The sequence below is a fragment of the Pseudochaenichthys georgianus genome, chromosome 6, assembly GCF_902827115.2.
Source record: "Pseudochaenichthys georgianus chromosome 6, fPseGeo1.2, whole genome shotgun sequence".
Taxonomy (NCBI): domain Eukaryota; kingdom Metazoa; phylum Chordata; class Actinopteri; order Perciformes; family Channichthyidae; genus Pseudochaenichthys; species Pseudochaenichthys georgianus.
In genome coordinates this window covers 30,856,062-30,869,134 of record NC_047508.1, presented here as the reverse complement: position 1 = coordinate 30,869,134, position 13,073 = coordinate 30,856,062, and the positions used below count along the sequence as shown (strand labels likewise).

Genomic DNA, 13,073 nt, shown 5'->3' with positions numbered 1-13,073 from the left:
TCCACAGACGTTTTATGATGTTAAATTCTGAGCTGGGCCATTTAAGGACAGTTTTTTTTTCTCCCGAAAGACCCTTGCCACTTGTTGGCTGTTTTCTTTTGGTCATTGTCGTGATGAAAAGGGAACTGTTGCCCTAGTCTTAGGTCACGTGAGCTCTAAGGCAGGTTTGACCTATCTATTTGGCTGCATTCGGCCTTCCCTGAATTCCGACCAGTGTCTCTGAGAAGCTTACCCAAAGCATAATATTGTCACCATCATATTTCACCTTTCCCCCTGCTCCTGGAAACACTCAAAGCTTTTGATTGTATACCCTTGCTTTGATCTAGGCCTCGTCATACTTGTTTGGCAGAGCTCTACAGGGACGTCCTTGGACTTCATGGCTTGGTTTTCATCCCGAACTATTTAATCAATTGCTACATCTGGACTCTAATCAAGTTGAATAGATCTTAAGGATAATTAAAAAAGGAAGCACCTGACCAAAATGTTGAGTGCCACAGCAAAGGACCTGAATACTTAAATGTGAACGATTTTTAGATTTTTTTGCACAAATTTCTAAAAAAACATGTCTTTACTTTGTCATTTTGGGTTTGTTAATGGGCAAAGGAGGCAATTTCAAATATCATTGACAACACAATAAAGTGTGCAAAAAATAGCCACCGTGAGAAAATGATTATACGACTATACAGATTATAACCTGGACTGCAAACACAGGAAATCTTTTTAAAATAACTACTGAGTCTAAATTATTAAACATCTCTGATGCAGCTAAAGATGTACTTCCACCAGTGATGTTAGTAAACACAAAAGTGCTCCTGAAGGCTGAACGGCTTTAATAGAGACTCGATTTATTTTTATTTGGCCAACAGTAGTAGTTTACTTTTGATGCTGAAAGCTTTATAAAGCATTATTTCAAATTTGCAGATAAATACAAGCTTAATTCCAGCGTTTTTGAGCCCCCTCCCTTTGTTGAATCTCTCACTGCGACACACCTGCTCATCTGCTGCTCAGACTCTATGCCGTTTATAACTCTCTCTGTTGGGGTTTGATTAAGAAAAAATGTTAGTTGGTTGTTGTTTTTTTTCTTCTAAATGAGACTTGCTGCACTTTGTCTCATAATTGGTTCACTGTATCAGTTGGAGCTATTTTGAACTCATGGATCAGAGCCAGACAGCACTGAATACTGTAATCATGTGAAGCCATTTGACGCCTAACAAAGGCGTCTGGTATAAATTAAACATAAGTATTTTCAAGGGTATTTGAGCAGAGGATGAGGGGGAAATTGCTCACTCCTCCATTGGTATGCTTTAACCCTCATTTGGGGTATTGAGCTTCTCTATTGCATCTTCTTATCTTTAGAGATGGAGAGCTTTGTTATGTTCATCACCATGGATCCTTGCAGCCTCCACACCTCCCCCAAGGATAGAAGCAGAGTGTTTGTCATTTACTCTTGTGAATGAGCTGATGGAAAGGTGGAGAATATGGTTTGAAGCTGTGTATTCGTGTGCATGGAAATGAGGATCATGGGATTCGATGCCCATGCATTTCTGGTTTCCACATCCAATGCACCGGGGACTTCCTGTCACTCATTGTCTCCCTCAGTTCACACCTGCCTCTCCCCATCATCTCTTTGTCTCTCACACCATCCTGCACTGTCCTTGTTTTTCTCTCCTTCTGACCATCTGTTTTTTCTTTTTTCCATTACAGTTGATTTCTATTTTCAGCTCTCACTCCTCTGGACGCTCGCTCATCCACTGTCTTCCCACCATCCTGAAATTGTTACGATAGCATTGAATGATACATGAGTTTCCTTTGATAGCTTTCCCCCCGCATGACAGAGATCCAGAAAGTTTTTAATCCCTTGAAATTGACGTACAAGAATGCAGTATTTATTGTGAAACGTCTACCTCCTGTGGATGCTTTGAAACTTTAGTGGTGCATTGTATGCATCTTTGTGTACTCAAAATGGGGTAAACAACTTAAAGGTCCCATGTCATGGCCATTTCTACTGATCATAATTCCATTGTTGAGGTATACTAGAATATATTTACTTTGTGCAATTTTCCAAATTCACATTGGTTTCTCAAACAGCATCTCTTTATAGTATGTGTATTCACTCTCTGTCCTAAACAGCTTGTTGGAGCTCCTGCCCCCCCCCCCTCCCTATGAGCCCACTGTGCTCTGATTGGTCAGCTCGCCCACTCTGTTCTGATGAGTCTACCACTATGGTCCACCACTGTTACAGCGGAACATCAGTGATTATGTATTACAATAGCGTTAGCAACCAGAAATTGACACCAGTAAGGACAAACAGATGAGAAATGAGAAATGAGAGCTGCGTGGGGTCTGCGAGACATCGCGAATGGACGCGGGAAGGGGGGGATGCTGAGGAGGCTGCAGCACCCCCATCTGCGAGGCTCCACTAGCAACCGCCCCCCCCCCTCCCGTACCCCAAAAGCAGCGCACCTACTGTCACACTCCTAAGTTCATGTCACGGTTGTAGTTTTGTAGGTTTGGGTGTTTTTGCTGTTTTCCTCTGGGTTATTGTCTGGTCCTTTTCCCTGTGTTTTTCCTCTTGTCATTAGTTTCCCTGGTGTGTCTAGTTATCTGATTGTGTTCACCTGTGGCCCTTGTGTTTCTCCTCCCCTGCCCGGCTGTTTCTCGTCTTGTGATTACCCCTCCCTGTATTTAGTCTTGTCTCCTCCTGTGTTCAGTGTTGGTGCTTCTTTTGTATGTGACCCAGTTCACCGAAGAGTGTTTTGTTTGTCCAAGTTTATTTAAAGTCCTTGAAATAAAGGTATCGTCAAGTGTAATCTGCGTTTGGGTCCTACCTGCTTCACTCTGCGTAACAGAAAGCACCAACCAAGAAATGGACCCAGCGGATGGAGGTGGCCGAAATGCCTTGGTTGAGGAGTTTGTTGCCGGAGTGGTTACAGCTTTTCACAAGTTGTCCTGAGGACTGGTCCGACGCTTCTAACCAGCGACGTGCAGTCAGGGGACTTGCAGTCTCACCTGTCATACTCCAATGTAACGGAAAAACAACTAAAGAAAAACTAAATAGTAATAATAATAAAATGTCTCCACTGATCTGTGTTGTAAGTGTGATTTCTGTATGATTCCAATCGCTTTTATAGTCAAAATCAGCAAATTGGCCGAGCTCCGCTACAACTACATGGGAGCGATGAGGAGTGAGGCAGGGACGAGCTCTGCCTCACGTAAGCTCACAGTAACTGGCTAGAGCACGGGCACTAATGTAGCGTGGGCACTTATTTTGTGAGCGCGTTCAAGCCAATTACTGTGGGGTGAGGTGAGGCACAGATGAGCTCTGCCTCACCTCAGAATGCGTCACCCCACAGAAACTGGCTGGAAAGCGGGCCCTAATCGCATGCCTGTTACCATCTCACTGTATGTCACCAATGTAATGTTTGTAGATCCCTTTATTACATTTATCCTCGCCATCCATAGTCTCTAAATAACTTATTTCACGTATATATGATATTTAGGCTCGCTGGTCTCATCATACAACGGCAATGAAAAAAGCACCAGGAGAGGCAGCCATAACCTCTGCCGCACTGAAGGGGGCGCACGTGAGCCCACAGGTTCTTGTTGCTACTGTTATTCTACGCAGAGACGGTAGACGCAAACAACAAGCTAGACTTTTGAAACTAAAGGAAGATAAGGAGGACTTTTACAAAAATGTAATGGAGATTGTTGTCCAGAAGGATAGCATGGACTTCATCTTCAAGTCAAGGTAAGACCACAATTGTAATGAACATGGGATCTTACTAAGAAAGAACAATCCAATATTTAGATTTTGGGTATCCTTTTGTTGAACAGTCTGTTTAAAATGAATCGAAGCATCAGACTAAAAAAGCTTTTGAAAATAACCGAACATTTCGATTAAGTTCAAAATATAATATTTGGAAATCTGACTCTGAAAGAGTCAGTGCCTCACCAGCCATGAACCTCACCGTACGTCACTGCTTCTAACCCTTTCCTCGGATCCGACTACCGTCCTGTTGGAGGTCCACGGAGTCTCCAAAGAGCCTCTAGGAGACGCAGGGCCAGGATTCCAGCCCGTGCTCCAACAGCCATGATCCCAGTGTGGGATACCCGGCCTGCTAGCCCCAGGCATGCTAGCTCCCTGTCTCCCAATTCCCAACCTGGCACCATACGCCTCGGTGGGTTCCGTCTGAAGTCAACCCATGCTTCTGCCCCAGTTCCTGCTCCTGTCCAGGAGTCGTATGCTGGAACTCGTCTGGCTTATGGAGGTCCACGGAGCCTTCAGGCGGCTGCTAAGAGAAGGAGTCACAAGGCCAAGCTAGCAGCCCGAGCCCCAAGAGCCATGGCTCCAGCCCCAGTATAGGCCCCAGCAGCCATGGCTCCATGCTCCAGTATCGGCCCACACTGCCATGTTTTCGTGCTCCAGTACCATCCCACACAGCCATGGGCCCGTGTTCCGGTTCCGTGCCCAGCAGCCATGGTTCCGGCTACGGAACCGACCCACATAGCCATGGTTCTGGCCCCAGCAGCCATGGTTCTGGCTCCAGTACCGGCCCCAGTACCCATGGTCCCGACTCCAGTTTCGGCTCCAGGACTGTCTTACCGGCCAACGCCAGCTCCCCGAGTCCTGTCGGCGTACTGGCTAACGCCAGCTCCCCGAGTCCTGTCGGCGTACTGGCTAACGCCAGCTCCCCGAGTCCTGTCAGCATACCGGCCGACTCCAGCTCCTCGTCTCCAGTTGGCTGTTCAGCCTTTGCCAGCTCCCCGAGTCCTGTCAGCATACCGGCCGACTCCAGGTCCTCGTCTCCAGTTGGCTGTTCAGCCGACGCCAGCGCCCCGAGTCCTGTCGGCGTACCGGCCGACTCCAGCACCTCGTCTCCTGTTGGCTCTCCAGCCGACTCCAGCCCCTTGTGTTCTGTTGGCGAACCAACCGTCTCAAGTCTCCTCTCCAGTTCCCTCTCAAGTCTCCTCTCGAGTTCCCTCTCAAGTATCCTCTCGAGTTCCCTCTCGAGTCCCCTCTCAAGTTCCCTCTCAAGCCCTCTTTCGAGTTCCCTCTCTCGAGTTCCCTCTCTCGAGTCCCCTCTCAAGTCTCCTCTCAAGTTCCCTCTCAAGTCCCCTCTCGTGTCTCCTCTCGAGTTTCCTCTCGAGTCACCTCTCAAGTCTCCTTTCGAGTCCCCTCTCGAGTCCCCTCTCCAGTCTCTTCTCAAGTCCCCTCTCGAGTCACCTCTCGAGTTCCCATTCAAGACACTTCTCAAGTCACCTCTCGAGTTCCCTCTCAAGTCACCTCTCGAGTCCCCTATCGAGTTCCCTCTCAAGTCCCCTCTCGAATCACCTCTCAAGTCCCCTCTCGAGTCTCCTCTCGAGTTCCCTATCGAGTCCCCTCTCAAGTCTCCTTTCAAGTTCCCGCTCAAGATCCCTCTCAAGTCATCTCTCAAGTCGACTCTCAAGTTTCCTCTCGAGTCTCCACTCAAGTCCCTACTCGTGTGCCGTTGGAGGTTCCGCTGGGGGTCCTGCCAACTCCATGTCTTGTCCCGTTGGAGGTCCCGCAGACTGCTCTTCTGCCGGGGGTCCTGCCAACCCCATGTCCTGTGCCGTTGGGGGTCCCGCAGACTACTCTTCTGCCGGGGGTCCTGCCAACCCTATGTCCCGTGCCGTTTGAGGTTCCGCCGACTGCTCTCCTGCCGGGGGTCCTGCCGGCCCTGTGTCTTCTTCCGTGGGGGATCTTGCCGACACCGGCTCCTGCCCGGCCTCCGGAGCTGACCGGTCTTCGCCCTCGAGCCCGGTTCCCTGAGTTCACCCGCTGTGGTCTTCACCCTCCTCGAACTCTGCCTTGCCCCCGGGCCATCCGCCCGAGTCCCCCTTTTTGAACTCTGCCTTGCCCCCGGGCCGTCCGCTGGACTTTGTTTTTTGGGACGTCTGGGATCCGTCCCTTGAGGGGGGAGTTATGTCACACTCCTAAGTTCATGTCACGGTTGTAGTTTTGTAGGTGTGGGTGTTTTTGCTGTTTTCCATGTCATGTTTTCCTCTGGGTTATTGTCTGGTCCTTTTCCCTGTGTTTTTCCTCTTGTCATTAGTTTCCCTGGTGTGTCTAGTTATCTGATTGTGTTCACCTGTGGCCCTTGTGTTTCTCCTCCCCTGCCCGGCTGTTTCTCGTCTTGTGATTACCCCTCCCTGTATTTAGTCTTGTCTCCTCCTGTGTTCAGTGTTGGTGCTTCTTTTGTATGTGACCCAGTTCACCGAAGAGTGTTTTGTTTGTCCAAGTTTATTTAAAGTCCTTGAAATAAAGGTATCGTCAAGTGTAATCTGCGTTTGGGTCCTACCTGCTTCACTCTGCGTAACACCTACAGTGTAAGCGCACCACAGTTTAGCCGCTGCAAGGCTCCACTAGCACCCCCCCCCCCAGGACGTCACAGTTTTGCCACTGAGAGAGAGAGAGAGAGTGTGTGTGTGTGTGAGGAGCTACACGGAATGGTCCATTTGGGTATGGGCACGTCACTGTACTCTCCAACGAGGCGTTCTGGGGCAGCATAGACAGGTATTTTCTGTGTTAGAGTTGTACTCGCTACAGGGTGTACTTTGAGGGTTTGTGACTTTGCAGACCGTTTACATGCATAAAAACCTTCATAACACACAAGGGGACGGGTAATAACCAGAAAAGCATGAATGGGACCTTTTAATGTATTCATCCATGATGTCAGACCAACGATACGGCTATTATAGCGGAAAACAGACGAAAAAGATCCTTAATTGTGTCCATCAATTTGTGATTTGTTCAGTGATGGTTAGTAAAGACACTGTTAGTAAAGACACTGTTAATCTACAAGTATGCGTTTGATTAACACACATCTCTTGTGTGCAGCTGTTTAACTAGTCGCTCCGGTCAGAGCTATGTTTATTCATTTGTTGACCTTTCTATTTCGATGATTATACAACATATGATTAGTTTTGTTGTCTTGTGTGTGATGGATATCATTTTTTAGCTCAGTAGTGCCATTGTGGACTTTATCATTTTTGTTCAGCAGGGCTATTGTCAACTCTGGCTTTGTAGCAGGTTTAATAATATCAAGAGCCACAATGTGTGGACAGCAGTTGGAAATGATATCCGTGTTAGCTGGACATAATGGAGTCTACTCTGCCTGCTCAGTATATAAGCTTTAAAGAAAAACTGTAATTTATAATTGTTATAAATTACCACTACATTGAACTCAGATTACCAGTATGATACGTTTTCAAAAGAAATCGAGAACAGCAAATATTAGAAATAAATCAAGGCTATAGCACTACTTGCTTTATTATACTCTTGTGCTATTAATAAGCATTGCATGCATCTTACATCAATCTGAGAACATTCGATCTCTGGTACATAGCCTCTAGCTGATTGCCTCTCTGAGTTTCTCTTCATGTTTACTGCTTGGCTCGATGGCTTTGTGTTTATGAAGACATGTTAAATATGGGCAGTTGTAAATGCTGTGCATATGTTGCCCAAGTGGCAGAAATATGATTGCAAGCCACTCTTGCTCGTATGCAAGCCACCTGAGGGGGAGATATCCTCTCCAGACTGCCTGTTGTTTTTCCTGCCCATTGGTGGCTGTTTCAGACAAGGAAAACCCATGTTGAGCAACGATGTTGAGCAACCAGAGCTTATCAGAAATATAAACTCTTGGAGCGCCTATAGCCAAATTGTTACAGCGCATGCCGTTAAACTGCAACTTCCCGGGTCAGACTCTGGCCTTGGGACTTTTGTTGCATGTCAGACCCTTTTTCTCTCGCCTAGTTTCCAGTCTGCCTCTATGCTGTCATCTGCATAATAACAGAGCCCCAAACAAATCATCTAAAACCAAAAGACAACAAACAACTATTGATTCAACATATTTCAGTTTTTCCATTTGTTGTGTGGCTTTTAATTATAAATGGAGCTAGGTGGCTATATAGGAAGAGGATTTTACCATTCTCAATTCTGCAGACTTAACTCTGATTGCTCTTTTGTTTTCCGTTCCCAGAACAGCCACCAACAGGCAGGTAGAAGAAGTCTTCCACTCAAGTGGCTTTTAGCACCGAGAGAAAGTGTGGCCAGCAATTATATTTCTGACCACTGCGGCATATGCACAGCATTTACAACAGCCCATATTCAACCTGTCTTCATAAACACAAACCAATTGAGCCAAGCAGTAAAGATGTGGAAAAAACTCAGAGGCAATCAGCTAGAGGCTATGTACCAGAGACTGAATGGACAATATGTGGTAGGATGCAAGCAATGCTCATGAACAACACAAGCATATGGAAAAACTAATTGTACCACAGCAAAACCGAATTTTGATTCAACATATTTATTCTATAATAAAACACACTAACCTGATAATGCTGTCTTTAGGATTAAGGACATGCAGCAGAACTCTTCCTGGGTCTACTGAGGCTTATAACAAAGGCTCATTACAAAAGCAAAGTGGTAGCAGGGTTGCCTTTCCAGGATCACTGGTTTTAGGCTTCACACTCAATCCACAACAAGCAAGCCTACCACAGCAAATTGCCATCCAATTTAATATCCAATTGTCCACACCAAGCCAAAGTGGCAGCTTAGTGTGGTTTCCTCCCACTCATTTCCTGGGCCGCAGAATCTTTGCCCATTTTTGATGTGTGAGCATCGCTTTCAAGGAATCATGCGTGGTGTTCGGGGTGGAGCAGGGCGGCTTTAGGCTGATCCCCTCCCTGTCCCGCTTGTAGCAGAAGTGTCAATACAGATTACTTGCATTGTGACACATGTGATACACCTTTAACTGTAATGAGCTTTTCCACAAGAATGAGTCCAACAGACCTCACTTTCCCAAGCCTTTAAATTGCCATTATTTCCATGGTTACAGCAGGTCATGCTCTAGCTGTTTGAAATCAGGTTGCTGCAGGACTTTCTAGATGCTTCTCTTCAGTACCCAACGGATTACCTTAAAGAGGCAATTGCCATGTAAATTTCAGGGTGGTGCGTATGATAATCGTAGTCAGAAATGGCTCTCAAAAGCAGATTTGATTTGACTTTGATGAGTGTACTGTAATCAGAAGACCACCGCGCGAAGGACTGATGGCACAGTGTTCCTGAGATAATGGGAGAGGCATTTACACTTGAAATTAGTAAAGCAAAAACACTGCTTCAAAGGACAAATCTAAGCTAACCTTTTCTTTCTCTGCTTTCTCTCTCATCTCCTCCCTCCACTTTGCTCCAGGGCAAGAGGAATAAGCCAGGAGTGGAGACAGCAGACACTCCAGACTCGGCACGTGGGCGAGGGGAGAAGAAAGCCATCAAGTAAGTGTCTGGTAACGGGTTGGGGTAGATTAATTTGGTGATGATGAACTCCTTTTTGGTTCGGCTTCGACACCCATGATGTACATCACAAACAAACAAGGCGGAAAAGGAGGCTTGTAGTTTTATCTTGAAGATCACAACCTCTACAAGAGCATGTTCGGGTAGACATTAATCATAAGGTTAGTGATTTAATCAGTATAGATTACATTTGCATTATCTTACCTGTGAAGCTTTTGGCTGGATGAGCCTGCCCCACTTATCGTATGGGCTGTGAGATAGGTGTCCCTTAAGTGCAGGCCTTTAGCCGCGCCTCTGCCTTGCTTAAAATGCTGAACGTTTTGTGCCTTCATTAGAGAAAAAAATGTTGGGAAATATTTTTGATTTAACATTTCTTTCAGGGCTCAAACTAAGAATAAAGTGGTTTCTGTTCTTGGGAAAGGAGAGCTACAGGTCAGCACCAGAAAATGTCAGCTTTGTAATGCTAAGCACAAAACTTCATTCTACAAAATGTCTCCTATTAACCTGCTCATCACTCCTTCTCTTCTATAGCCTGCCGCTGTCTCAGCTATTTCTGAATGTCTTTTGTTTACTTTTCATTTTCTGTACGGACGCACTAAAGATGGACAATGTGAATGTATTCTGACTTGAGTTCCCTTGGTCTGAATCTTAATTTAGAATTTTCTTTCTCACTGGCTCCAGCAGCATTGGTGTGCTCAGTTTGTCATTTCAGCTTGAAACTTCTTCTCTGTGTGCACTGGCTTCTCTCCGGCTCTGTCCCTGTGCTGCAGCTGTGTGACTTGTATGACATCAGTGATTCTGCTCACCTTTTCCTCCTCTACTTAACTGTCTGCGATTTATATCTCTGCCTTGTGTCATGCGTTTATGTGTTCTCACTGCTCACGCCGAGGATGGGGGCCTGACTTCTTAATGTTAACTCTAATGTGTTTCATCAGTGGTGCCGTGCTAGATGAACAGAATGTAATCACATGCTGTGTGTATTCATCAGATTATAACTGCTCTCTTCCTCTATCTCTCTGTGTCTTTGCTACAGCACATTGCTCTTATGAAAAAGCTTTTGTGAATGCCTTTTCTCCCCCAGGCTGCCCCTTTCTTATTTTTAAATCTAACCACACATTTGTCAAGTGCGGGTGGAAAAATAGACATTAATCTGGGCCTGTTTTGTTTGAAACTCCCATTCAGTGCAGCTGTATGAGACTAACCATCTGCCTCAAACTAAGCCATGTCATCAAAGCAGGAACGCCTGCTGCGATTGGCTGGTTGGTGCCGAGGCCGTCAAAGTTGTGTTGCTCTGACCTGTCTCTCTCTTTGGCCGCAGTGATCTAGACAGAGACTTTTGGAATAACAATGACAGCAGCACAGTGCAGCAGAGGTGGAGCTCCTATCCACCCAAGGAGTTCGTACTAAACATTTCTCCCTATGCCCCATATGGAGATCCACGCCTCACACTCAAGTGAGTCTTGGTCCAAGGTTGGTAAGAGTTTTCCCCTGAGCAGGGCTGTAAGGAGGCAGGGGCAAGTGTCCTTCCTTAGTTCCTCTCCTTTAGTCCTGTCCTTCCTGTTCCTCTCCACCCCCAACACCCTGTTTTCAAGTTGTGCATCACCACAAAGCCACTCATCAAATTGAACTATTAGATGTGGATGTTATAATGTCTAACAGCTAATTAAATCAAGCAAGTTTCATAATCTTGATTATTTTTATTTTCCTTGAGGGAAAATGTCCTCATGAGTAACCGGGGATGTTCGGCCAAGGGCGTTTTGAAAAAGAAAAGCCCATGCTATAAATGTCACAGTGTTGCAATATACACAAACCACACATTTCTGGACTTGAAATAGTTGTTTAATGCGATTTCCATCAACAATAGTAATAACAGAAATAATAACAACCCACCCGATGTCAGAACACTAGAGGGCACAAATGGTTACTAATGATTACTCATAGTCTTCTTGGGAAATGTGAGTGTAGGAAATGTCACACACGCACATTACAGCATCCCCACAACAGCAATTCGGCCATTACTGCGGCGTCAAAGCAGCACAGCCCTGTAACCTCCCCGGGCTAATTTTTGCCGCTACTCTTCACATCCCCGTCACCTCCTAATAAACACAGAGGCGCATGTTCAGCTGCCCCCCCACTCCCTACAGCCCTGCCGGTCCCACTAACTCACGACCTCTAACCTCACCTCTCTCCCATGGGGCTGTAACCATGGAGACGGACAACCCTCGTAGCTTTCCTTTTTAAAAGACAGGTGTATACTTTAACCCACCTTCTTCGTAATCTGTGTATCTCCCCATCTTTTGCGTGTGTGATCGGTTGTTGTTGTTGTTGTTGTTGTTGTGGAGGGTTGACCGTTAAACCAGGTTGCAGTGTGTTGCCAGTGTTCACCTGTGGTTTACATACATCCCAACATAAAAATCTGATGTACTGTAAGTGTACTGCACTTACGCTGTAGCACTTGAACTGTGTGTCTATCAGAAGATAAGGTAACAGTGTTTTTACTTGATGCAATAAAAGTCCTTTTCTCATTCACTAGGCAATTGAATCCAATAAAGCAGTAGCAAGGTCATACCTATCTCCCCCTAGGGGGCAAGGAGGCTCTAAGCCCAAACATCCTGCTACCAGACGTGTGTCTGATTCACTGTCTCATAACTGGTCATCTTTAATATACCTAGTTGTTGAGGACTATGTGTTAAATTGCCTGAAGAAGGGAGGCAGCAGTGCTTATGAAGGCGGTGGATATATGGATTCATGTCTGGAAACTCTGCCTGCAGATGATGGTTGCTGATCTCAGGAAACCTGCTGTATACCCTAGTGCGTGTGTTTGAGACGTTCATTTAAAAAAACAAAACGTCATTTATTGTCCATAGAGCTGTTTTTCAGCCGGTCCTGTCTTTGCAGCGGTACAAAATGAACTCTTCACTGCAGTAGTGTTAAAACAAATAGTTTTTATCGGTAGTGTTTGAGCCAGCAAACTTTCGGAAATTCATTTAAAAATAGGAAACATTATGAAGATATTTTTTAAGTAGGACATGGGACGACCTCTCGACTCCAACCAATAATATGCCGATACAGCCAACACACAGCTGGGAATTATTTCCTGCTTAAGATTCTCTCGAGATCAGCAGCTTTCAATCTTTCTAATGACATCGGGCCTCATTCATCACACAGGAAACCATCAATCTGCATGTTAAGGATTTATTGGACTGGACATTCAAGACTATAATTGTTCAATATTGAGCTCTTTAAAAACCTTGTATCAGCAAGAGACAGAAACTTAAAAATGTCAGGTGGACATAAACCATTTTTCAAATGTTTGAGTTGATCAATCCGACAGCTTCGTGAGGCTATATTTCTTTTACAAATCACTTCTACTGTCAGGAGTTCAGACGGGAGCAGGATTGATAACTGAAAGCTATATTCCTGTAAATACTCTTAGTGATTCATGGTCCCATTTATTTACGTCTTCCCATCTTTTTAAAGCAGAAAGCCGTTCACCTTGTGCTCGATGGATGAGGTCCGTGTCTCTTGTGTTGACCGTTGCTTCAGCAGTGTCATCCATACTGTTGTTGTGATTGATAACTTATCCATGTCAGGTCAGTTGGTCAGAATTAAATGTGAAAGGTGACCTTCAGAGCGACATGATGTAAGTGTAGCCCCCCCCCCCCCCCCCCCCCCCCCTCCTCGCTTACACACCAGACGACATCGTCCTCTGTGTCTCACATTTGATGTCTCCCTGAGCAGGAGCACCATGCATTTTAATGAA

General features: G+C 45.7%; 1 protein-coding gene across 2 annotated transcripts in view; it reads left to right on the top strand.

Moving 5' to 3' along the window:
- syt7a (synaptotagmin VIIa) overlaps window positions 1-13,073 on the top strand; it is a 98,626-nt gene that overhangs the window by 51,811 nt on the left and 33,742 nt on the right. For both annotated transcript variants that reach the window (XM_034085119.2, XM_034085115.2), the window contains exon 3: window positions 9,213-9,292. In XM_034085119.2, the coding sequence (XP_033941010.1) occupies window positions 9,213-9,292 (80 nt within the window). The remainder of the gene's footprint in view (window positions 1-9,212; window positions 9,293-13,073) is intronic.